The following is a 27,780-nucleotide window of genomic DNA, read 5'->3' on the forward strand; positions in this document are numbered from 1 at the left end:
ATATGTGATGTATTCTGTTTTGCCACCTAAGGTATTCCGTTATATTGCGTCTCAGGGCGCTCCCCCCCCAGCGCCCTGCACCCTCAGTGACTGGAGTGTGAAGTGTGCTGAGAGCAATGGCGCACAGCTGCGGTGCTGTGCGCTACCTTAGTCTGAAGACAGGATGTCTTCTGCCGCCGATTTCACCGGACCTCTTCGTCTCTTCTGGCTCTGTAAGGGGGACGGCGGCGCGGCTCCGGTGACCCATCCAGGCTGAACCTGTGATCGTCCCTCTGGAGCTAGTGTCCAGTAGCCTAAGAAACCCGATCCACTCTGCACTCAGGTGAGTCCGTTTCTTCTCCCCTTAGTCCCACGATGCAGTGAGCCTGTTGCCAGCAGGACTCACTGAAAATAAAAAAACCTAACTAAACTTTTATTCTAAGCAGCTCAGGAGAGCCACCTAGATTGCACCCTTCTCGGCCGGGCACAAAAATCTAACTGAGGCTTGGAGGAGGGTCATAGGGGGAGGAGCCAGTGCACACCACCTGATCCTAAAGCTTTACTTTTTGTGCCCTGTCTCCTGCGGAGCCGCTATTCCCCATGGTCCTTTCAGGAACCCCAGCATCCACTAGGACGATAGAGAAATGTATTAGTCTTGTATTAAATATAAAAATGAATGTTGCTTATCATCTTGTATATAGAAGTTTTAGTCTTGGTTTAATCATAAATGTTTATAGCAATCCTGTCAGAGCACCATATACACTTAATTTTTATTTTTATACTATTTATGTATTTATTGTTAATATTTCTTTACTCTTCAGCTTAGTGCAGCTGAGATTGTCGTTATTGGGAGTACAAAACCACAAGAGATTCCAGTCAGTTGGATAAAGCAAGGAACAATTGTTGTCTTTTCAGGTAGGTACTTCTCTATGGGCTGTGACATTCCTAATGTACTGTCCATGGATGCCAATTTTTATATTTTTAAACATTAGTAATATGGGTTACGGGGCTGTTACTTTATTGGCTGAATATGCTTCCAAAGACTAAAATATAAATAGCGTATTTACATCAACTGTATGTGCCGTGGCGTCTGCATCAAAAATGATCCAGCTCTGCATGCCTTGCAGCAGCTCATCAGCTCCTCCTCAACCTCCATTATTTTTTCAGAATTGGTATTGATCTTAAGCATTTATTACTGCGATCCTTCATTCTCATGATTTTTTGAGGTTGTATGTATTTACAAACTTACAATTGATCCAACCATGAAAGTCTGCATAAGATGAAACGCGTTGGATGAAGGGGCAGTTTTTTTTCCTTGATACTATGAACACTCCCTTCCCCCCCCCTCCCTTCCTCCCTTCCCCCTTTCTTTCCCATAAGCTTCTTCCCCTTGTCCTATCCAACCCCCCCCCCCTCCCCCGCGCCCCCGCCCCCCCCCCCCCCCCCCCCCCCTTTTCTCTCCCCCCTTTTCTCTCCCCCCCTCTCCCCCTTTCCACACTCCTAACTTTTCAATCCTCCTTACTTTATGTCCCATTTCAATAATTAATAAATATAATTTGGGAAATTTATAACAATACGGCTCTATACGTATCATTCTCTTTTTTATATCAATACCCTATAACGGTTACCTTTACCCATTTCCACCTTCGATAGGTTTATTTATATATGGGCATTTATTATCTGTAAATTGTGTAGCTCATGAAAGATATCCACTTCTGTATGGTTATCCGGAACGAAAAGAGTGATATAGAATTATTGAAGAATAGAAAAATTAAAGTTTTTTTACTTCCCATCCCTTTTGGAAAAATGTTCCTGTTCCTTTTAGAAAAGGTAAACAACAATACGTCATCTAATATGGATCATAAGTCTGCGCGATTGCGCTGTAGGGAACTCCTGCACTGTGCAATATTGAGCGACGATCACGTGATGGAATGGCACCATGTGACCTTATGCTTTGCGCCGCCGCAATATAAGGCACTGTCTTATCATCTGGGAAACCCGATGACCACGTGAGCGGACCCGAGAACACGTCACCATGACGAGCGGCTAAGCTAAGATCACATGGTGACATGACGTGCCGTTCCGGAAGTCCTTTTAAGGAAATTACATTAGACGAGTGCCAAGAACCGCCCACCTGAACACAATGACTGATAGGTGTAACCATGTGACCGGAGAACGACAGGGGGCGGTTACCATGGATACATAGCTGTTTATACTGCCGACCAATAGGGGTATACGATAAGGACAAACCCCACATCACATGATAGAGGTCATGTGATCGCATCTATCCCGATTTTGAACTAAAACAATGTTTTTAATGCATTTATACATTTCGTTTTTTGATTCAACTATCCTTATTGGAATATGTCTGTCCTTCTGCTGCTATTTATGTATAATTAATATGATTTTATGTATGTCAGATTAATAAAATAGGAACAGGTGTTTCCAAGTTGATAATTGTTAGTCCTATATAAGAGCCATATGAGCCCAGCAAGATCACCTTTGTTAAAGCTGCCAAATGCCAGCGAAACGCGTAAGGATACCAGCCCTGACCCAGACACCTCAGTCACCTCCAGGACACCATTGCAGTCACCGCCATCTTGGACATCTCTAATCCATGGATGTGGAAAATTAATAGAGGGAAAACCACCATAAACATCGGCGTTGGATCTGAGTTAGCCTCTGCATCTTCGCTAGGTGGGATACCCGGCCATCCACTATATTCCTGGTAAATATATTACAAGATTGGACTCGTCTGCATATCCAAATTGAGGATCCTATTGATATTGTGACCGGTCACAGGGACATTGTTTATTTTAAGAGGTGTGCACATTTACCTGTCGAGGGTCAGAGACTGGCTTTAGAGGCTCCATTAATCTATGGTGTATATCCATGAGAGTTTCTCTTTTATTTATATGAAATATTAAAACGTATATAATTCTTTTTAAGGAAACACCTGTTTTTCAATTTCTTCATTAGCGCTGTTTTTATGTTTTTTTATGTTGTTTTTGCAGTATATGAGAGATTGACTACCTCTCACTCTAACAGCTGCTTAGAGAACCAGCACAATCTTAGCGCCAGAACGTGTATCAAGCAATTGATACAAATTCTACCACTTTTTCATACTATGGAACAGTAGCTGCTGTCGGGGGCATACATCCCAATTAGGGAGAGACAAGTGGTGACATACTTTTTTTTCTTTGATGGGAGGGGGGGGGGGGTTGTTCTCTTTGGTATAAGGGTCTACTTACAGGATCATTTCCTAAATCATTAATATGTGGAGAGTCTATAAGCTTGAACAATTGTCTTATTTGTCTTTTTTTTTTTTTTTTTTTTGTAATCTGATCAATTAAAAAAGGACTGGCCATCTATACGTTCTATTGAATATGCTGGTATTGCTTCCTAAAGGATACTTTTTTACATTTTGGACTTTTTCAGGACCTTTTTAAAATGAGAGGTTTGTAAATACCCATATCGATCGATATATTTCTACTTCGATCTATATGGGACATAGGAATTATGCTGAGGTATGGGCTGTGTAACAAAGACTGGGCACCAAAAAGTTAAAGTTTTGACTTCCCGGCAGCCCAGGCTCCTTCTCCCCAATACCCCATACCCAGGCAGGATAGTTTTGATTGGTGCTGGCAGGAGTTGGCACCGTTATAACAGGGGCTGCTTTTAACCAGCCTTAATCTTTATTTCTTTTTTTTTTGTTTTTGAGTGGGCAGTGCCGGGCATCCTATAGGACACGTGCTGCTGCTCTGCCAACCCACGTGCCAGTGGCCACATTGCTGGCGAGCAGATCATCAACTTTGACTGGGCCCTCCACAGCACACTGAGGACCCCAGCTGGACATTTGTGCGGCTTCTACCTCTGGTGCAGGAGACCACCAGCGGCGCCGACAGTGGGAGTCTGGGTCTTCCACACCCCCGCTAGACCACCAGGGCACACAGGTAACGGGGCTGAACAGCAGTAGGTGGCCATTGCCCTGGGGCTCAATGTCCGAAGGGGGAAGTAGGCATCCCGCAACTGGGGTTCTCCTCCTCTCCCCTCCCTTACAGAGATTCTTAGTAACCATTTTGTTACACTGTCGGCTGCAGTTAGTTGGGCTCCTGTGTCTGTGTACCTCACTCTCAGGTAAAGTTATACAGTTAAGCTCCTTCCAGCTGTCTGCGGTTTGGACTGTTGCGCATTCAAATGCCCATTTTATATTGTAGCTAATGTGAATGTGTGCTTGTCCTCATTTGAAAAGTACTCCTGCCTGTCAACTACTGTAACTAATTTTCTCTTACGTCCTAGAGGATGCTGGAGCCCACATTAGTACCATGGGGTATAGATGGGTCCACTAGGAGCCATGGGCACTTGAAGACTGTGATAGTGTGGGCTGGCTCCTCCCTCTATGCTCCTCCTACCAGACTCGGTTTAGAAAATGTGCCCGGTGGAGCCTGTCACAGCTAGGGGAGATCCTAGAGCTTTTATAGTTTTATTATTTTATTAAGATGTTAGGCACAGGGAGGCTGCTGGCAACAGCCTCCCTGCTTCGTGGGACTTAGAGGGTTGGACACTACTCCTCCCCTGAGGTTAATGGCCACTATCTCAGCTGACAGGACATTAAGCTCCTGAGGGTGATGATCGTTAGTCCCCGAGGCGACCGCTCACTCCCGCAGCATGACGCCACCCCCTAACACAGCCAGAAGATTGCGGTGGTGAGTGTGTCACTGGCGACCCGACAAGCGGGGAACCTGGTGTAAATGGCGGCATCAGGGTGGGAGCGCAGTACTGACACTGCGCTCCGGAAGGCACAGCGGTACACATGGTGAGGCGCTGTGAGGGGCGCCCTGGGCCAGCGCAGGTACCCTTGAAAACTGGTCACAATTACTATCAGGAACGTTAGTTCTGCTGTTAGACACTATACCTCAGGCCAGTATAATCCTACAAAGTGCGGGAAGACGCGCCATTTTTGGGAGCGGAGCTTCTCAGAGCAGACCCAGCAGCTCACCAGCGCCATTTCCCTCTCTGCAGATCATCACTGAGAGACACTGACAGGGAACACTGACCCTCCACATGACTCCAGCTATCCAATGCGGTACCAGGGGGTTGTAGAAAGGGGGGGGGGGGGGGGGAGTGTTTAGTCACAACTGTGTAATGTATTAAGGTTACACAGTCGGCGCTAGGAACAGATTCTGTATCTGCCTTCTGGGGTGCTGTGTGGGTGCTGGCTCCATTACTCTGTGTCTCTCTGAAGGTACTTGGGGGAAACTGTGTCTGACATTTTCGTGTGTGTGTGTGTGTGTAAATTCTCACATTACCATGTCCAGGGACTCTGTGTCTTGTGCCGCAGAATATGTATCTTCTCCAGAGGAATCCATATGTACACAGGAATGTAATATTTTGTCTCAGCCTTCCAAATCCGAGCCCCAGTGGGTAGCTTCTATTAAGGGAACGATATCCCAGATTTCTCTTACGTCCTAGAGGATGCTGGGGACTCCGTAAGGACCATGGGGTATAGACGGACTCCGCAGGAGACATGGGCACCTAAAATAACTTTCTAGTATGGTGTGCACTGGCTCCTCCCTCTATGCCCCTCCTCCAGACCTCAGTTAGATCTTGTGCCCAGAGGAGCTCTCCTGAGTTTTCTGTAAAAATAATTTTGTTCGTTTTTTTAATTTTCAGGGAGCTCTGCTGGCAACAGATTCCCTGTATCGTGGGATTGAGGGGAGAGAAGCAGTTCCACTTCTTAAGAGTTAAGGGCTCTGCTCCTTAGGCTACTGGACACCATTATCTCCAGAGGGAGTCAGAACACAGGTCTCACCCTGGGGTTCGTCCCGGAGCCGCGCCGCCATCCTCCTCACAGATGCCGGAAAAAAGAAGCCGGTGAGTATGTCAGACATAAGAAGACATCAGGCGGCAGAAGACTTCAGATCTTCATGAGGTAAGCGCGCAGCAGGAAGCTGCGCGCCATTGCTCCCACACTTACACACACACACACACACACACACACACACACACACACACACACACACACACACACACAGCACTGATGGGCGCAGGGGGGGCGCCCTGGGCAGCAATAAACCTCGTTTTAGGCAAAAAAAGTATATAGTTAGGCTGCGGAGGCAGTAAACTACGGATCCCCGCCATTTTTTTTCAAATTCACGAGCGGGACCGAAGTCCGCCGCGTGAGGGGGTGGAGCTTGATACCTCAGCAATAACCAGCGCCATTTTCTCCACAGAGGCTGCATAGAACGCTGGCTCCCCGGACTCTCCCCTGCTGAGCATCAGAGGGCTGAAAAAAAGAGAGGGGGTCACATAATTAAGGTGCAGTGAGGTGGGAAATCTATATACATTTATATATATAAAAGCGCTATCTGGGTTTTTTTTTCCCTGGTTCAGTTGGCGCTGGTGTATGCTGGCATTCTCTCTCTCTGTTCCTCCAAAGGGCCTTCTTTAGGGAATTGTCCCCTTATAGTTATATTCCAGTGTGTGTGGGGTGTCGGTACGTGTGTCGGCATGTCTGAAACGGAAGGCTTATCCAAAGAGGAGGTGGAACAGATGAGTGGTGTGTCTCAGTCGGCGGTGCCGACTCAGGATTGGATGGATATGTGGCATATGTTAAATGCTAGTGTAGCTTCACTGCATAAAAGACTGGACAAAGCAGAGTCCAGTGCGTTGGCAGGTAATCAATCTACGGATTATACCGACTCACAGGACCAGTCGGGGTCTCAGAAACGTCCCTTCTCACAAATAAGGGACACAGATACCGACACGGACTCTGATTCCAGTGTCGACTATGATGAAGCAAGATTGCACCCCAGGGTGACAAAGTATTCAGTGCATGATTATTGCAATAAAAGATGTTACATATCACTGATGAGCCCTCGGTGCCCGACACGAGGATACACATGTTTAAGGGAAAGAAACAAGTTATAAACTTTCTTCCTTCCCATGAAATTAATGAGTTATGTGAAAAAGCATGGGAAGCTCCAGACAAGAAACTGCAGATTCCCAAAAGGGTTCTTATGGCGTACCCTTTCCCTACACAGGACAGGGTACGTTGGGAATCCTCTCCCACAGTGGACAAAGCCTTAACATGCCTTTCCAAGAAGGTGGCGCTACCGTCCCCTGACACAGCGGCCCTCAAGGATCCTGCGGACCGCAGGCAAGAGACTACACTAAAGTCTATCTACACTCATACTGGTACTTTGCTTAGACCGGCAATTGCGTCGGCATGGGTATGTAGTGTAGTAGCAGCTTGGACGGATACACTGTCAGCTGACCTTGATACCTTAGATAGGGATACAATTTTGTTAACATTAGCTCATATTAAGGACGCAGTCTTATATATGAGGGACGCTCAAAGAGACATTGGTTTACTGGGTTCAAGAGCCAATGCTATGGCTATTTCGGCAAGAAGAGCCTTATGGATCCGCCAATGGACTGGGGATGCAGACTCAAAAAGGCATATGGAGGTTTTACCTTACAAAGGTGATGTATTGTTTGGGGACGGCCTCGCGGACCTTATCTCTACAGCTACCGTGGGTAAGTCGACCTTTTTACCTTTTGTTCCCCAACAGCAAAAGAAACCCCCACAATATCAGATGCAGTCCTTTCGGTCGTATAGATCCAGAAGAGGTCGGGGCTCCTCTTTCCTCGCCAGAGGTAATGGTAAAGGCAAGAGGACACCTGCTGCGGCTGGTTCCCAAGAGCAGAAGTCCTCCCCGGCTTCCACTAAGTCTACCGCATGACGCTGGGGCTCCCCTGCGGGAGTCCGCACAGGTGGGGGCACGCTTTCGACTATTCAGCCAAGTCTGGGTTCAGTCAGACGTGGACCCTTGGGTTATAGAAATAGTCTCCCAGGGCTACAAGCTGGAATTCGAAGAGGTGCTCCCACGCCGATTTTTCAAGTCGGCCTTACCAGCTTCTACCCCAGAGCAGGAAGTAGTGCTAGCTGCAATTCACATGCTGTGTTAACAGCGAGTGATTATCAGGGTTCCCCTGAGCCAACAGGGAAAAGGGTATTATTCAACCCTATTTGTGGTTCCGAAGCCGGATGGTTCGGTAAGGCCCATTTTAAACCTAAAATCCCTGAACCTGTACCTGAAAAGATTCAAATTCAAGATGGAATCGCTCCGAGCGGTGATAGCCTGCCTGGAAGGGGGGGATTTTATGGTGTCACTGGACATAAAGGATGCTTACCTTCATGTCCCCATATATCCCTCTCATCAGGAGTACCTGAGATTCGCGGTACAGGCTTGTCATTATCAATTTCAGACGTTGCCGTTTGGGCTGTCCACGGCCCCGAGGATTTTCACCAAGATAATGGCGGAAATGATGGTGATCCTGCGCAAGCGAGGAGTCACAATTATCCCATACTTGGACGATCTCCAGATAAAAGCGAGATCAAGAGAGCAATTACTGGAGAACGTGTCATTCTCTCACAGAGTGCTTCAACAACATGGGTGGATTCTCAATCTACCAAAGTCACAGTTGGTTTCCGACAACTTGACTACCGTTCCTAGGCATGATACTGGACACGGAACAAAAGAAAGTTTTCCTCCCGTTGGAAAAAGTCCAGGACCTCCAGAACATGGTCCGAGATCTACTAAAGCCGAAAAGAGTGTCAGCTCATCAATGCACTTGGGTTCTGGGGAAAATGGCAACTTACGAGGCCATTCCCTTCGGCAGGTTCATGCAAGGACGTTTCAATGGGATCTTCTGGACAAATGGTCCGGGTCCCATTTACAATTACATCAAAAAATAACACTGTCCCCCAGGGCCAGGGTGTCTCTTCTATGGTGGCTACAAAGTGCTCATCTTCTAGAGGGTCGCAGGTTCGGCATTCAGGACTGGATTCTGGTAACCACAGACGCGAGCCTCCGTGGATGGGGAGCAGTCACCCAAGGAAGAAAATTTTTAGGGACTATGGTCAGACCAGGAGTCCTGTCTACACATCAACGTGTTGGAGCTAAGGGCCATATACAACGGCCTTCGACAAGCGGAGAATCTTCTTCGCAGCCTACCGGTTCTGATTCAATCAGACAATGTCACAGCAGTAGCTCATGTGAATCGCCAAGGCTGGACAAGAAGCAGAGTCGCGATGGCGGAAGCCACCAGGATTCTTCGCTGGGCGGAAAATCACATAAGCGCTCGGTCAGCTGTCTTCATTCCGGGAGTGGACAACTGGGAAGCAGACTTCCTCAGCAGACACGATCTCCATCCAGGAGAGTGGGGACTTCATCAAGAAGTCTTTGCAGAGATAACGGGTCTCTGGGGAGTTCCTCAAATAGACATGATGGCGTCACGCCTCAACAAGAAGCTTTGGAGGTATTGTGCCAGGTCCCGGGACCCTCAGGCAATAGCAGTAGACGCTCTGGTAACGCCATGGGTGTTCCAGTCGGTCTATGTGTTTCCTCCGCTTCCTCTCATTACAAAAGTGTTGAGGATCATAAGACGAAAAAGAGTACAGACAATACTCATTGTTCCAGACTGGCCTCGAAGGGCCTGGTACTCAGATCTTCAGGAGATGCTCACAGAAGATCCTTGGCCTCTTCCTCTAAGAGAGGACCTGTTACAGCAGGGGCCCTGTCTGTTCCAAGACTTACCGCGGTTACGTTTGACGGCATGGCGGTTGAACGCCGGATCCTAGCGGAGAAGGGTATTCCGGAGGAGGTCATACCTACTCTAATAAAGGCTAGGAAGGAGGTGACGGCAAAACATTATCACCGTATCTGGCGGAAATATGTCTCTTGGTGTGAAACCAAGAATGCTCCTACGGAAGATTTCCATCTGGGTCGTTTTCTCCATTTCCTACAAACAGGAGTGGATATGGGCCTAAAGTTAGGCTCTGTTAAAGTACAGATTTCGGCTTTGTCAATATTCTTTCAGAAGGAATTGGCTTTTCTTCCAGAAGTCCAGACTTTTGTAAAAGGAGTACTGCACATCCAGCCTCCTTTTGTGCCCCCAGTGGCACCATGGGACCTGAACGTGGTGTTGCAGTTCCTTAAATCACACTGGTTTAAACCCCTTAAAACGGTGGAGTTAAAATTTCTCACCTGGAAGGTGGTCATTGGCGGCCTTGTCTTACAAGAGCCCTTACTTGATTTTTCATGTGGATAGAGCGGAATTGAGGACTCATCCTCAATTGTTACCCAAGGTGGTGTCTTCATTTCATATGAACCAACCTATAGTGGTGCCTGTGGCTACGAGTGACTAGGAGGATTCCATGTCCCTGGATGTAGTCAGGGCCTTAAAAATGTATGTAGCCAGGACGGCTAGAATTAGGAAAACAGATGCATTGTTTGTTCTGTATGCTGCCAACAAGATTGGCGCGCCTGCTTCGAAGCAGACTATTGCTCGCTGGATCTGTAACACGATTCAGTAGGCTTATGTTACGGCTGGATTGCCGTTACCGCATTCAGTAAAGGCCCATTCCACTAGGAAGGTGGGCTCTTCTTGGGCGGCTGCCCGGGGCGTCTCGGCATTACAGCATTGCCGAGCAGCAACTTGGTCGGGGTCAAACACTTTTGCTAAATTCTACAAGTTTGATACCCTGGCTGATGAGGACCTAGCATTTGCTCAGTCGGTACTGCAGAGTCATCCGCACTCTCCCACCTGATTGGGAGCTTTGGTATAAACCCCATGGTCCTTACGGAGTCCCCAGCATCCTCTAGGACGTAAGAGAAAATAAGATTTTAAACCTACCGGTAAATCTTTTTCTCCTAGTCCGTAGAGGATGCTGGGCGCCTGTCCCAGTGCGGAAAATCTGCAAGACTTGTATATAGTTATTGCTTACATAAGGGTTATGTTACAGTTAGAATCGGTCTTGGACCGATACTGTTTTGTTCATACTGTTAACTGGTTAGGTGTATTCCAGGTTATATGGTATGATTGGTGTGGGCTGGTATGAATCTTGCCCTTAGATTAACAAAATCCTTTCCTCGTATTGTCTATCTCCTCTGGGCACAGTTCTCTAACTGAGGTCTGGAGGAGGGGCATAGAGGGAGGAGCCAGTGCACACCATACTAGAAAGTTCTTTTAGGTGCCCATGTCTCCTGCGGAGCCAGTCTATACCCCATGGTCCTTACGGAGTCCCCAGCATCCTCTACGGACTAGGAGAAAAAGATTTACCGGTAGGTTTAAAATCTTATTTTCTACTAGGATTGCACATTATGAGACTGAATCAAAGATTTTAAAACAGTCTGTGGAGGTTTTGTCTGGTTCTGTTCCCCCTACCTCAAAATCCCCTTGTATACACCCAAAGAAACGTGCACTTGCTCAGATTATGCAAGTCGACATGGACACCGACTCTGACACGGTAGACGGTGATGCGGATATGTGTGTGTGGGGGTGGGGTGGGTTGAGGCTTCCCTGGCAAGAGCCGTGCAACTCATGATTGAGGCTATTAGGGATGTGTTTCACATTACTGACAAACCACCTGAGCAGGTAGAGGAGGCTTACTTTACAGACAATAAGAAATCCTCCCTGACCTTCCCTGCGTCTAAGGAATTAAACGCATTACTTGAAAAATCCAGAGAAATTCCAGATCCCAAAGAGGTTTCTAGTGGCTTTTCCTTTCCATGAGGATGATAGGAAAAAGTGGGATAACCCACCTATAGTAGACGCTTCTGTATCTAGACTGTCTAAAAAGGTGGTTTTACCTGTTCCTGGGTCTACCGCTTTGAAAGAACCGGCAGACCACAAGATTGAAACTACGCTAAAATCCATATACACTGCTTCAGGAGTGGCGTTAAGGCCCACTATTGCCTGTGCATGGATTTCTAAAGCCATAGTAAAGTGGTCAGACACATTACTAGAGGACTTAGATTTTATGGATAGAAGTGACATTGAATTGTTTTTATGTAACATACAGGATTCTGCGGGTTTCTTCCCTCAGCCACTCAGATGCCAAAGAAACCCTTTTCGCATCCTCAATACAGTCCTTTCGAGCCGCAAAAGCTAAAAAGTCCAAGCTGCCTACCACTTTCTTCAGAGGTGGTCGGGCAAAATCCAAAAAACCTGCACACACAGGTTCCCAGGAACAAAAGCCTGGCTCTGTTTCCTCAAAATCCTCAGCATGACGGTGGACCTCACAGCCTGGAGGTCGTGCAGGTGGGAGCGAGACACAGACGTTTCAGTCACGTCTGGGTGTCATCCGCACTGGATCCCTGGGTATAGGATATTGTGTCCCAGGGGTACAGACTGGAGTTTCAAAAGCTCCCCCCTCACAGATTCTTCAAATCAGGCTTGCCGGCTTTGCTGACTGAAAGGGCTATCCTACAGGAAGCAATTAAAAAATTGGAAAGGTCAGATGTCATTGTTCCAGTTCCACCTCAATACAAGGGTTACTATTCAAACTTATTTGTGGTACAGAAACCGGATGGTTCGGTCAGACCGATTTTGAACCTGAAATCGTTAAACCCTTATATGAAGGAATTCAAGTTCAAATTGGAATCTCTGAGAGCGGTGATCTCAGGTCTGGAGGAGGGAGAGTTTCTGGTATCCCTGGATATCAAGGATGCGTACCTCCACATTCCGATTTGGCTGCCCCATCAGGCTTATCTCAGATTTGCTCTGTTGGACTGTCACTATCAGTTCCAGGCACTGCCATTCGGCCTCTCCACGGCACCGAGGGTGTTCACCAAGTTTATGGCAGAGATTATGGTTCTTCTCCGCAGGCAGGGAGTGAATATAATTCCATACATGGACGATCTGCTGATAAAAGCGTCCTCCAGGGAGAAGTTCTTGCAGAGAATTGCTCTCACGACTCGACTGCTCAGGGATCACGGATGGATCCTGAATCTTCCAAAGTCACATTTGAAGCCGACAAGGGGACTGACTTTCCTAGGGATGATCCTCGACACGCAGGTGCAGAGGGTATTTCTACCAGTGGAGAAAGCGTTGGTGATACAATCGATGGTCCGGGATGTCTTGAAGCCTTCCTGGGTATCGGTCCATCAGTGCATTCGCCTTCTGGGGAAGATGGTTGCCATCAGTATGGAAGATTTCATGCACGGTCCTTCCAACTGGACCTCCTAGACAAGTGGTCAGGTTCTCAACTACACATGCACCAGAGGATACGTCTGTCGCCGAAAGCCAGAATCTCACTCCTATGGTGCTTACAACTGCCTCACCTTCTAGAGGGTCGCAGGTTTGGGGTTCAGAACTGGATCCTTCTAACCACGGATGCAAGTCTCAGAGGTTGGGGCGCCGTCACCCAAGGGGAAACCTTCCAAGGAAGGTGGTCAAGTCTGGAATCCATTCTTCTAATAAACATCCTGGAACTAAGAGCCATGTACAATGGTCTTCTACAGGCGGCACACCTTCTGCAAAATCAGGCCATTCAGGTGCAGTCGGACAATGTAACGACGGTGGCCTACATAGACCGACATGGCGGAAAGAAGAGCAGAGCTACGATGTCAGAGGTGTCAAGAATCCTCCTCTGGGCAGAAAAGCACGCTGTGGCGCTTTCAGCAATCTTCATTCTGGGAGTGGACAACTGGAAAGCGGACTTCCTCAGCAGGCATGATCTCCATCCAGGAGAGTGGGGCCTCCATCCGGAGGTGTTGACAGATGTGACAAGTCTTTTTGGGGTGTACCTCAAATAGACCCGATGGCCTCTTGTCTCAACAAGAAGCTTCGGAGGTACTGTTCCAGGTCTCGAGACCCACATGCAGCGGTGGTGGACGCCCTGGTAACTCCGTGGGTGTTCAAGTCGGTGTACGTGTTCCATCCACTTCTACTCGTCCCAAGGATTTTAAAACTCCTAAAGAGAACAAGAGTTCAGACAATCCTCATTGCTCCGGACTGGCCAAGAAGGGCTTGGTATGCAGATCTTCTGGAGTTACTGCTGGTAGATCCGAGGACCTTCTGCAACAGGGGCCATTCGCTTATCAAGACTTACCACCGCTACGTTTGACGGCATGGAGGTTGAACGCCAGATCTTAGCTCAGAAGGGCATTCCGAACAAGGTTATTTCTACCTTGATACAGGCTAGGAAAGGAGTAACGTCTAAACATTACCATCGCATTTGGAAAAAGTAAATGTCTTGGTGTCGATCCAAGGAGTTTCCTACGGTGGAGTTTCAACTTGGGCGGTTTCTCCTCTTCCTGCAAGCAGGTGTGGATATGGGCCTGCGTTTGGGATCCCTGAAGGTCCAGATTTCGGCCTTATCCATTTTCTTTCAGAAACAATTGGCTTCCCTCCCTGCAGTTCAGACTTTCTTGAAAGGGCTTCTGCACATACAGCCTTCCTTTGTGTCACCCACGGCACCCTGGGATCTTAACGTGGTATTGCAGTTCCTGCAATTTGATTGGTTCAAGCCTCTACAGGAGGCTGAGGTCAAGTTTCTCACGTGGAAAACTGTCACGTTGTTGGCCTTGGCTTCTGCTAGACGTGTGTTGGAATTGGGAGCTTTGTCTTGTCTTGATCTTCCATGCGGATAGAGTGGAACTCCGGGCGCGTCAGCAGTTCCTTCCGAAGGTTGTGTCGGCTTTTCATATCAACCACCCTATTGTAGTGCCAGTGGCTACTGACACCTCAATTCCATCAAAGTCCTTGGATGTTGTAAGGGCTCCGAAGATGTACTCTCTGTTTGTCCTGTATGATCCCAGGAAACTTGGGTCTCTTGCTTCTAAGCAGACAATTTCTCGCTAGATCAGGTTCACTATCCAGCATGCGTATTCTACGGCTGGATTGCCATGTCCTAGATCGGTTAAGGCCCACTTTACTCGTAAGGTGGGTTCTTCCTGGGCGGCTGCCCGGGGGGTCTCGGCTATACAACTTTGCCGAGTGGCTGCTTGGTTAGGGTCGAACACGTTTGCTAAGTTCTACAAGTTCGATACTTTGACCAAACTTTAGGTCCTCAGAGGCCAATCAGTTCTGCAGGAGTCTCCGCGCTCTCCGCATTCTGGGAGCTTTGGTACATCCCCATGGTACTAATGTTGACCCCAGCATCCTCTAGGACGTAAGAGAAAATAAGATTTTAATTATTTACCGGTAAATACTACCGGTAAATCCTTTTCTCGTAGTCCGTAGAGGATGCTGCGCTTCGTTATCCTGCTATGGTTCATTCGGTACTGCTTTGTTCTTTGTTTTGTACTGTTGTTATTTGGTTAAGTAATGTTGTTCAGCCGTTGCTTGGTTTGCCTTGTATGTGTGAGCTGGTGTGAATCTCCCCACTATCTGTGTAAATTCCTTCTCTAAAAGTTGTCAGTCTCCTCGGGCACAGTTTCTAGACTGAGTGTGGTAGGAGGGGCATAGAGGGAGGAGCCAGCCCACACTATCAAACTCTTTAAGTGCCCATGGGTCCTAGTGGACCCGTCTATACCCCATGGTACTAATGTGGACACCAGCATCCTCTACGGACTATGAGAAAAGGATTTACAGGTAGGTAATTAAAATCCTGTTATCTTCCTGCAGTCTCTCTACCTTTCCTGGACAGATAGCTCTTACGTAAGCAGGGTGAGGAATACACTGTGTTTCCCCCTCAACTACGCCCCACTTATTCAGTTTGTGCCGCCTTTGCATCCATTGAACTATCCCTTGATTGCACACCTCAGTATAACTTGCCTTGGAAATCTGTATATCTTCCAAGAGCAAACCATCTAAGGTGGTGGGGGCTTCTGTGTTGTTTACTTGCAGAACTTGTTCTGCTCGTCTTTCCCTGCAGGACCTATTCCCGGATGGTCTCTATATCTGGTGTCGCATAGAAACACAGGGAGAGTATCAGGAATTGGGCTGACTCTAGCCATCACTTACCGCTGCGCCGGCTTCCTTTGGTCATTTGGCGCTTAGACGCTGGATGCAGCGGCAGGGCATGGTGCGGTCACTGTTTGTAGTCTAGGGGCCCCCTGCGGGTCACACCGTGGTTGGCGTTCCATGTGTACAATGGGAGCAGCCATGTTGGCTGGTCAGCTGACCGGACTCCTCACCAATGGGAGTCCTGGTTATTCTCAGCTGACTTCTTCCAACATTGGCAGACTACCTAAGGCTATAAAGCAGGTCCCTGGGAACAGGAAGTTGCCTGAACAACTTCTTCTTTCATTTACTGCATGTTCCTGTTACCTGTTCTCAGGCTCTGTGCTGCGTGTTCATTTGGATCTCCAGTGCTACCCTATATATTCCCAGCGTTTCTCCGTAGTTCCAGTGCTGTGTGCTATTGGCTATCTCCAGTGTTGCTCACCATCAAATAAACTTTGATTGTTTTCAAGTGCTTTCCTGTAGCAAGTGCTATTGGTTATCTTCTGAGTTCTCCAGCGTCAACTAGTTTTAATTGTCCCCTGAAACCACCACGTATCATGTCATGACAGATAGGTCCCATTCGCAGATTCCAACATGGATCTGGTTTGGGCTGCTTCTCTATCGCAGGTAATGTCAAAGCTGGTTGATTGAGAGACAGCCCACGCACCCATCCCTCCCCTACTACAGAGCCGCAGCGGTTATGCAGTCTGATCTGCAACCACTCGCTTTGCAACCACCATGTAGGAGTTCCTTCTCCTAGATAGTGCAGGGTTTAGTGCAGGTGTCTACCTTGTTCCAGCAGATGCTGGATAAGGACAGTGTTTCCAAACACAAACCATCCAGATGGGAAAGCTCTAACCCCCAAGTCTGGTTATGAGTTGGACTCTGAGGTTTTCTCAGACCATGAGGGGACTGTATCCGTTACTTCTGATGTTGAGACCTCATCTGTCCAGGTGGACATACATTGTACAATTGCCTGCCAGATAATCTGCCAGATCTGGCTGCTTGGAATAAAAATCTGGTGATGGATGAGAGGTAATGACAATCGACCATTTGCTCCCAAACACTGGCCAATTGACAAAACCTGTCCGTGATTTAACCAATTTGAATGAACTACGGTTTTTGTCTGTTTTCCAGTGTTTGGGAGCAAATAGTCAATTGTCATTTGCTCTCCTCCATGACCAGATTTTCATTCCAACTAGTCAGATCTGGCAGATAATTGCATGGTGTATGCCCAGCTTTCCTCTGGTAGATGTAGCAGCCTTAATTAAGGATGTTAAATTGGTCATTTCTATCGAAACTGGTTTTGGTAGAATTCTCTAAGTTGCAGAACTTTTCCCGGAGACTCAGGCCATTTCTAATAGGCTCTTTCAGGTCTCCAAGCACATTGTGGCTTTTATCCGCTCCCTGCAGAGGAATGTATCAAGTGAGAGCCTCATCTCCCAGTTGATGCGCATACTGTCCGCCTAGTTAAGAACTGTACCCTCATATCCCTAATAAGGTTTCTCTTAAGAATCCGATAGGAAGTTGGAAGTCTTCCTTAAAGTTATTGCACGTTCTGCTCTAGGTCTGCTTTGGTGGCTAAGGCCATTGGCAGTTGGGCGGATGTCCTGAAGAGAGCCTCCTCTGGTACCCACACGAACCAGTTCTCCCTAGTGGTGCATATCAAGGAGGCGGCCTCCTATCTGGGTGGGGTAGCACTTAGACACCGGTATCCTAACCTCCGTCTTTACTAGGAGAGTCCCTCTGGCTTTGTTCCTGGCACATTTATAGTAGGGGAGCCCATAGGAAACAGCGATCACAATATGGTCACATTCAATATAAGTTTTCATAAACCGTCCTATACTGGCTCAACTAGGACTCTAAACTTTAGCAAAGCCAAATTTGAAATGATGAGGGAATTTTTAAGGGATATTGAATGGGAAGGTTTGTTCCTAGGAAAAAATACTACGGAGAAATGGGATGTATTAAAATCACTGCTAGCTTAAAATACTCTCCTCAAATTTATTTCTACAAGCAGCAAAAAAAGGAATAAAAATCCTAAACCGTTGTGGCTTAATAAGAAGATAAAGGAACTTATGGGCAAGAAAAGGCGAGCATTTAAAAAAATACAAATCGGACGGGAATGCGGAATCATTTCAGCACTATAAGGACTGTAACAAAATACGCAAAAAAGAAATAAGAGCGGCTAAAATAGAAACTGAAAAACTAATAGCAAAGGAAAGCAAAGCGAATCCCAAAAAATTATTTAAATACATTAATAGCAAGAGATTAAAGAAGGAGAGTATAGGCCCTTTAAAAGACAAGTTGGAAGTCTTATTCAAAAATGATAATGACATAGCGGACACACTAAATTTGTTTTTTTTCAACAGTATTTACTAGAGAGGACCCAATTCAGGGACTAAAACACAATCTCAATAATGAGAATATCCCACTGATAGGTACTTATTTAAGTGAGGAGGTAGTCTGTGACCGATTAAAACACTTAAAGATTAATAAATCACTGGGTCCCAATGGAATTCACCCAAGTGTTCTAATGGAGCTTCACTCTGAACTTGCAAAACCTCTATTTTTGATCTTTTAAGGATTCAGTTATATCCGGTATGGTTCCCAAAGACTGCATATAGCGGAGGTAGTGCCTATATTCAAAAAGGGAAGTAAAGCTGAACTGGGTAATTATAGACCAGTTAGTCTTACATCTATAGTGGGGAAAGTACTGGAAGGTATTCTAAGGGATAGTTTCCAGAAGTTCCTTGAAGCCAATAAAGTCATTAAAAGGAATCAACATGGATTTGTGAAGGACAGATCCCGTCAAACCACCTTACTTGGCTTTTATGAAACAGTAAGGGCAAACATCGATCAAGGTAAAGAGGTGGATGTAATCTTTTTAGACTTTGCCAAAGCTTTCGACACAGTACCACACATGTGACTTATCTACAGTCTACAAGAAATAGGGCTAGGAAGCACAATATGCACTTGGGTCAAAAATTGGTTAGATAATAGGGAGCAGCGCGTTGTGGTCAATGGATCTTTTTCAAATTGGACTGAAGTGTTAAGTGGTGTGCCACAAGGCTCGGTATTAGGACCGCTATTGTTCAACATTTTCATTAACAACCTAACAGAAGGTCTAGAGAGCATGGTGTCAATTTTTACAAATTATACCAAATTGTGTAAGGCTATAAATACGGAGGAGGATGCTGAGTCTCTTCAGAACGACTTAGTTAAATTAGAAGCATGGGCAGCCAAATGGAGAATGCGCTTCAATACAGACAAGTGTACGGTAATGTACTGTGGTAGCAAGAACAAAAAAAAAACCCCTACATACTGAATGGGGTAAAATTAGGGGATACTGTACTGGAAAATGACTTGGGTGTTCTCATAGATAGCAAACTAAGCAGCAGTATCCAAAGTAGGATTGCAGCAAAGAAGGCTAATAAGATATTAGCATGCATAAAATGGGGAATTGATGCAAGAGACGAGGGTGTTATACTCCCGTTATATAAATCACTAGTGAGGCCACACCTTGAATACTGTGTACAATTCTGGGCACCATACTACAAAAAGGATATCCTGGAGCTAGAAAAGGCTCAGAGGCGGGCGACCAAACTAATTAAGGGCATGGAAACGCTGGAATACGAGGAAAGGCTTGCAAGGCTAGGCATGTTTACACTGGAAAAGAGCAGACTAAGAGGGGACATGATCAACATCTACAAATATATAAGGGGACAATACACAGAGCTTGCGCAGGATCTGTTTTTGGTTAGATCAACACAGAGGACTCGTGGACACTCGCTCAGGTTAGAGGAGAGGAGATTCCGCACAATATGGCGTAAAGGCTTTTTCACGGTAAGGACAATACGTGTTTGAAATTCCCTGCCTGAGGGAGTTGTAGTGGCGGACTCGGTCAACACCTTTAAGAATGGGTTAGATATTATCCTAATGGATAAGGATATCCAGGGTTATGGTGCATAGTTACGCACTATAGTTACTCATTACTTATTCAGCTTCTATGTTGCAGCCCTTTCGGAAGGCCAAGTTCAAGGGAAAATCCAGAGGTGCTTCTGCGTCCTCCAGCGACGCAAGAGGTAAACCACGCAAACCACGCAACTAAGTAACAGAGCTCAGGCTCTGCTTCTTCAAAGCCTTCAGCATGACGGTGGACTGCAATGCCTGGAAGGCTGTCTGGTGGAAGCCCAATTACAATTCTTCAGTCAGTTCTGGTCCAGTTCTGTGCCAGGATCCCTGGGTCGTAAATCTTATTTCCCAGGGCTACAGACTGGAATTCCAAGAGCTCCCACCTCACAGATTCTTCAAATCAGGCTTACCAGTTTCACAAGAGGCAAGTATAACTATACAGCATGCCATCCAAAAGCTGGAACATGCTCAAGTCATTGTTCCAGTTCCACCTCATCTGCAAAACAAGGGGTATTATTCCAACTTGTTTGTAGTACTGAAACCGGACAGTTCAGTAAGACCAATTTTGAACCTCAAGTCGTTGAACCCGTACTTACAAGTGTTCAAATTCAAGATGGAGTCTCTGAGAGCAGTGATCTCAGGTCTGGAGGAAGGGGAATTCCTAGTGTCCCTGGATATCAAGGATGCATACCTTCACATTCCGATCTGGCCACCTCCTCAGGCTTATCAAAGGTTTGCACTGCAGGACTGTCACTACCAGTTCCAGGCCCTGCCATTTGGTCTCTCCACGGGGGTGTTCACCAAGGTGATGGCAGAGATGATGTTTCTACTCCACAAACAGGGAGTGAATATTATTCCGTACCTGGACAATCTCCTGATAAAAGCACCGCCCAGGGAAATTTTGCTGGATAGCATTGATCTCTCTACCAAACTCCTCCAGGATCACTGGTGGTTTCTGAACCTTCCGAAATCTCACCTAGAGCCAACACGGAGTCTCCCATTCATGGGAATGATACTGGATGGCCTTTTACGAGGCACTTAAGTACGGAAGGTTTCACGCAAGACCCTTCCAGCTCAATCTGTTGGACAAATTGGATCAGTCTGTCGCCAAAATGCAGGCTCTCTCTTCTGTGGTGGCTACAGACTTCTCACCTCATCGAGGGTCGGAATTCAGAACTGGATTCTGTTAACCACAGACCCAAGCCTCAGGGGTTGGGGAGCAGTCACTCGGGTGCAGTTTCAAGGAAGATAGTCAAGTCAGGAAGTCATCCTTCCAATCAACATTCTGGAACTCAGGGCCATATACAATGCTCTTCTGCAGGCCTCACATCTTCTTCAAGATCGGGCCATTCAGGTCCAGTCAGACAATGTGATGGCAGTAACGAACATAAACCGACATGGCGGAACAAAAAGCAGAGCAGCAATGTCAAAGGTGTCAAGAATTCTCCTCTGGGCAGAAAGAAACGCTGTGGCGTTGTCAGCGGTCTTTATTCCGGGAGTAGACAACTGGGAAGCAGACTTCCTCAGCAGACCACTACCTACACCCGGGGGAGTGGGGCCTTCACCCGGAAGTGTTCAGGTGCTTGACACATCGATGAGGATATCCACTGATCAACAATCAACATGATGGCCTCTCGTCTCAACAAGAAGCTCAGGCGGTGTTGTTCCAGGTCGAGAGATCCACAGGCAGTGGCGGTAGACGCTCTGACGACTCCATGGGTCGATCAGATGGTGTACGTGTTTCCTCCACTTCCTCTGATCCCAAGAATTTTTAAGCGAATAAAAAGGGAAAAGGTTCAAGCAATACTCATTGCTCCGGACTGGCCAAGAAGGGCCTGATACGTGGACCTTCTGGAGATGATCCTCGAAGATCCGTGGCCTCTACCTCTTCGCGTGAAATCTTCTGCAACAGGGCCTGTTCGTCTATCAGGACTTACTGCAGCTACGTTTCATGGCATGAAAGTTGAACGGCTGATTCTGTCCAGGAGAGGGATCCCTAACAAGGTTATCCCGACTATGATCCAAGCCAGTTTGGAGGTAACGTCTAAGCATTACCATCGTATTTGGAAGAAATACGTCTCTTGGTGTGAGAGCAGAAATTATTCTGCGGTGGAATTTCATCTGGGACTTTTTCTGCAGTCAGGTGTGGATGTGGGCTTGCATCTAGGCTCCATAAAAGTCCAGATTTTGGCCTTGTCCATTTTCTTTCAGAAACAATTGGTTTCTCTCCCTGAGATCCAGACATTCTTGAAAGGTGTTCTGCACATCCAACCTCCCTTTGTGCCTACCACGGCACCTTGGGATCTCAATTTGGTTCTTTAGTTCCTCCAATTGGACTGGTTTGAACCGTTGCAGGAGGTGGACGTAAAATATCTTACGTGGAGGACCGTAACACTGTTGGCTTTGGCTTCAGCAAGACATGTGTCGGAGCTGGAACCTTTGTCTCACAAAAGTCCCTATTGAATTTTTCATGAGGACAGAGCTGAACTCAGAACTAGTCAACAATTTCTTCCTAAAGTGGTGTCTGCATTTCACATTAACCAACCTATTGTGGTTCCGGTTGTCACCGACACCTCTGCTACTTCAAAGTCTTTGGATGTTGTGAGGGCTTTGAAGGTGTATGTCAAGCGAACAGCTTGACACAGAAAATCGGACTCGCTGTTTGTTCTTTATGAACCCAATAAAATTGGGTGTCCTGCGTCAAAGCAGTCCATTGCACGCTGGATCAGGCTTACTATCCAGCATGCTTATTCCACTGCAGGTTGCCATGTCCAGTATCTGTACAGGCCCTCTCTACTAGGTCGGTGGTTTTTTCCTGGGCGGTTGCCCGGGGTGTCTCTGCTTTACAGCTTTGCCGAGCAGCTACTTGATCAGGTTCGAACACGTTTGCTAAGTTCTACAAGTTCGATACGTTGGCCTTTGAGGACCTTCAGTTTGGTCAATCAGTTCTGCAGGAACCTCCGCACTCTCCCACCCGGTTTGGGAGCTTTGGAACATCCCCATGGTACTAAATGGACCCCAGTATCCTCTAAGACGTAAGAGAAAATAGGATTTGAATTACCTACCGGTAAATGCTTTTCTCGTAGTCTGTAAAGGATACTGGGTGCCCTCCCAGTGCTTTGTTCTTCCTGCACGGTTACTTGGTTAATTAATGTTGGTTCAGCCATTGCTGTTCCTGTTTCAAGTTTGATTAGCTTGGAATTTCCTCTTGTTGTGTGTGGTGGTTAGGAATCTCACCACTATCCTTATCTATCCTTCTCTCAAAGTATGTCAGTCTCCTCGGGCACAGTTTCCTAGACTGAGTCTGGTAGGAGGGGCATAGAGGGAGGAGCCAGCCCACACTATCAAATTCTTAAAGTGCCCATGGCTCCTAGTGGACCCGTCTATACCCCTTGGTACTAAATGGACCCCAGTATCCTCTACGGGCTACGAGAAAAGGATTTACCGGTAGGTAATTAAAATCCTAATTTTTTGGTTTTCACAAACGTGGCTGGCCTGCGAATAAGCAAAACCTGGCCAGATAGATTAGAATGGTGATTGCACAAGCTGACGCACAGGCTGGACATCCAGCTCCTGCTGCTACTAAAGCCCATTCTACTCGTCTGTTGGACCCTCTTGGGCGGCCCGCCATGGCGTGTCTGCAGGACATTTGTGCAAGGCGGCTACGTGGTCCTCAGTGAACACGTTCATTAGGTTCTATGCCTTTGATATTTCTGCCTCCCAGGACGCTTCCTTTGGACGCCGGGTTCTCATACCCACTAAGGTGCGTCCCCTCCCTTGAGGAACTGCTTTAGGACATCCCCGATGTATTCCCTTTGGAACACAGTGTACCCTGCTGCAGAAAAGGATATTTATGGTAGACTTACCATAGTTAAATCTCTTTCGGCGAGGTACACTGGGTTCCACCGGGCGCCCCCTGACGCATCTAGCATCTATGGGTTTGTATGGCATTAGCCGCTGGTTCCTTCTCCTGTCGTGAGATTGTGGTTCTATGTGACTAACATCTGCCTTCTCTTTTACCTGCTCCTGCATTGGACTGGTTAACGAAACTGAGCTCACAGTGCCTGGAGGTGGGGTTATAGAGCAGGCCCCAATGCATCCTGGGACAGCTAAAGCTATAACCTGTTGGTGCCTGGATCAAGATCCATCTCTACACCCCTATGTATTCCCTGTGGAACCCAGTGTACCTCGCAGAAAGAGATTTAACAATGGTAAGTCTACCATAAATCTCCTTCTCTTTTTTTTTTTTTTTTTTCTTTTTTAATAACTTTTATGTTATTAATCCTGTACTGGAGAATACTTTGTTTTTGTCCACATTACTGACTGGAGATCCCAGTTATATATCGGTAACCTGATTCTTCCCCGGAGGCGGCCTCTTTGGATCTTGTGAGGGACCTCCAGATCTATGTGGACTGTACTAGACATATCTCTAAGTGTGATTTCCATTTTTGTACTCCCTATGGTTTTCGCAAATGGGGCTCACTGTCTACAAAGCAGAGCATGGCCAGATGGCTCCGTTTGACCAATCTCCATGCGTACGCAATGCAGATCTCCCTGCCCGGCTGTGGAGACTTCTCTTTCTACTAGGTTGGTGGGTACTTCTTGGGTGGCTCACCGCATTGCCTCTGCAGAGCTGCTTTGCAAAGCGACTATGTGGTCTTCTGTCCACACAGTTTTATTCTCTTGCCACCTTTTCCTCCATGGGCTTGGCTTTCGGGCGGAGGGTTCTCTGTGCAGCTCAGGAGCATCCCCTCCCATAGGGGAAGTGCTCTGGGATGATGTTCCTGCATCATCTTAGTGTTCTCTATGGGCACTGTTCTTTCCTGGTTAAATCCTTTTCTTCAAGGTCCATAGGGAACACAGGGCGCCCACCCTGGCTCATTTGTCTTGCTGGGATTTGTTCTATTTCTGATTCACCTTTCCATCTCTGCTGTGTATTTTGAGATTTGTGTGTGTGTGTATAGGTCTTCCTTCCTCTTCTCTGGGATGAGACAACATGAAAAACATGCCTTGTAAGTGATTACCTCATTAAAAAAAAGTGTCAGCTGGTGATCTTGAACTTCATTGCATCCTGTCCATGAGATGAGCGGGTTCAGTTTCCTAGAGACCAAGCCCACCCGAACTTACCTTTTACTAGCAGTGCTGCTTGGGTCTTCCCGCCATGTTTGGATCTGAAAACAAGGCAACACATCATCTTCGTTATCTGATCTCAAATGTTTTGGATTTGGGCGCCATTTTCAAATTCCCATTAAAATCAATGGGCTATCCGCTGATTGGCTGAGAAAGCGGTTCTCTCACAGCATTTCCCTACATCCCATCCTACCAAGAGGCTTCTGCAGCCACACACCGGTCAGGCACTGCTCATGTGAGGCCCAGCTGAGGGGGGTGGGGGCATTCCATCTGCTGTCACAGTAGGTGAACTTACTTCTAGGCTAGAGCTGGCTTATCTACCCACACTGTATCTGACTTGCACCTGTAACCTGCTCAACATTTAACTCTGTGTCCTAAAGTATTCTGCACTGAATACACGTGACCTGCCACCAAAGAAACACTGTTTTGGACACTGCCACCGAGGTACAGAAGGCTGGGTTTTTTTTTTTGGTTGGGGAAATTTTTTGGAGCTGCTCAACAAAAACGCTGATTGATCAGGCCCCTTTTTGGCCAGTCATAGGTGGTCCAAGGGGGTTATGTAGTTAATATCCCGGCGGTCAGAATACAGATGCCGGGATCCCGACTGTTGAGAATGCCGACAGCCGTAGAGTGGGAATAGAACCTGTGGCGAGCCACTGAGCCCACAGCATGGCGAGCGCAGCAAGCCTGCAAGGGGCTTTCTAGCACTCCCTCCGCTGGTGGCATTCTTATGGCCGGGATCTGGATCGGTATACTGACCTCCAGGATTCCATCCCCAGTCCGCCCAGGGCCCCCAGGAGGGAAGTACAGATTGGGCACTGAGAATAGGTGGGCATGGGGGTCATTTGGCCTTATGTAGGGAGCATCAACTTCTGCTGTTGCTATTTTACACATGGTTTAAGGTTTTTTTCTGTGCTATTTTAACTACTACTACTTGCAATGTTATTCCGCACATGATTCTTGGTAAAGTTACGTGTTTTATTATTTTCTTTTTGAAAGTACTTGGGAGTTGATTTGATTGAATATTGCTAATACTTTACTAATTTGCAATATATTTTGTGTTGCTTAGTTTAGCCAGCCAGCCATCCTTTGGCCAACATCTGTCAACAATATTGTGAGATGTATAGGAACCAAAACAGGCCAACACTTACATGAGTTTAGCTGTTCTTAGTATTTAAAAAATAAATAAAAAAAATACAAAAATAAAATGTAAGGGTAATTTTGCTCTATTAAAGCCAAAACACAAAATTAATACAGATCCAAAATCAAAACACTGGTGTCAGCGCACATTTCTAATTAAGACAGACAAGTGAATAAATAAAAGGGGAAGAAAAAAAAAATATCATTGAGTAAAATAATCACTTGGCAATGACTGGTATATTTGCAAAAATATGTATATATTTATATAAGGACAGGTGTATGAGGACACGTACATATCCCAATTTCTTGTCATATAATTGCTTTTACATTCCACAAGATGGCGCCTGAATCATAAGCTATTGCTGATCGCAGCATTTTGACCATATACTGCATATGAACGAACCCTTCAGTTGCCAGCTACAGGAATACCAGGAAGTATTAAATGGCCCTAGCTACACATATGCTGCAGTCGTGCATTATGAAATCCCTTCCCCTTCTGGGAAAATACACTGAACCATTACACTTTAAAGAGCATAAGCCTTTTTTCTGCAGTAGGGTACACAGTGTTCCCCAGGGAATACATCGGGGTGTAGAGATGGATCTTGATCCGAGGCACCAACAGGCTAAAGCTTTGACTGTTCGCATTGCACCGCCTCCTCTATAACCCCGCCTCTGGACACTGGAGCTCAGTTTGTAAGTTGGTGCCTGCAGAGCAGGTCACTAATAGGTGGGGCTGCGCTAGGCAGCCCTGAAAAGAACTTTTTAAGAAGACTTAAAGGGCCGCATCACTGTTTGTCATTCTGACATTCTGTGCTGCGGCTCCATCACCTACCCAGCAACTCTGCATACTCTCGCGGCCGGGTTCCCGGGTACTTGCAGCAGAGGCGCACAGGTCTTCAGGCACACTACCGCTGACGCTCTCCAGGATCGCGTGGCTGCACATCAGGGAGGAGGTAAGATGGTCCCCCAGGTGGGACCCGCCAGTAAATCGCGGTCCCAGGAGATGGACCGCGCCGCTGGTGTGGACACTGTACTGCACAGGGACCCCACTATATCCACCAGGGCAGGGAGCACAGGTCGGATTTAACAAAGATCCGTTTTACAAGGCTCCACAGTAACTGGTGGTGATGACCTGCATAGGGGATAAGGCGCTGACCTGTAGCCCCTCCCCCAGCTTCGGTCGCTGTCTACTGCTGGTGTTCCCGCCCTGGAGCTGCAAACTCTCCCTCACTCCCTGACATAGATTTTGGCACAATCTTTACAAGTAGCTGCGGCTGGTCTCCGGGACTGCAGGGCATTGTCTCCTCTGTAAATCCGCCTGTCTCATCAACACTGTGATTTTCTATTTCGTCCTAGAGGATGTTGGGCACTCTCAAAAGACCATGGGGTATAGACGGGATCCGCAGGAGACATGGGCACTTTAAGACTTTCAAAGGTGCGTGACCTGGCTCCTCCCTCTATATCCCTCCCCAGATGCAGTTTTAGAAATGTGCCTGGACGAGACACAGGGCACTCGGGCAGCTCTTAGAGTTTCTCTGAAAAGACTTAATGTTAGGTTTTTTTATTTGGGGAGATCTGCTGGCTACAGACTCCCTGCTTCGTGGGAAAGAGGGGAGAGCAGTCTAGACCCACTTCTAATGAGTTTCAGGGCTCTGCTGCTGCTGACAGGATGCCTTCAGCTCCTGAGGGGAGATGAACGCCGGGCTCTCCTGGATGCTCCCTCCCACAGCTTGCCGTCCCCCCTCTTCAGCCAGAAGTCAGAAGACAGGTGAGTATTGAGGAAAAGTCGACATCTTCAAAAAGACGGCATATAAGAGGTACCGCACAGCGGCTTGCTCAGTGCGCGCAAGGCTCCCGTTCAGGTCACACCGCTGGGCG

The 27,780-nt window shown here is 47.1% G+C and overlaps 1 protein-coding gene across 2 annotated transcripts in view; it reads left to right on the top strand.

Moving 5' to 3' along the window:
* MTHFD1L (methylenetetrahydrofolate dehydrogenase (NADP+ dependent) 1 like) overlaps positions 1 to 27,780 on the top strand; it is a 598,574-nt gene that overhangs the window by 95,404 nt on the left and 475,390 nt on the right. For both annotated transcript variants that reach the window (XM_063917907.1, XM_063917906.1), the window contains exon 8: positions 801 to 894. In XM_063917907.1, coding sequence (XP_063773977.1) covers positions 801 to 894 — 94 coding nt within the window. The remainder of the gene's footprint in view (positions 1 to 800; positions 895 to 27,780) is intronic.

The sequence above is a fragment of the Pseudophryne corroboree genome, chromosome 4 (assembly GCF_028390025.1).
Source record: "Pseudophryne corroboree isolate aPseCor3 chromosome 4, aPseCor3.hap2, whole genome shotgun sequence".
Taxonomy (NCBI): Eukaryota; Metazoa; Chordata; class Amphibia; order Anura; family Myobatrachidae; genus Pseudophryne; species Pseudophryne corroboree.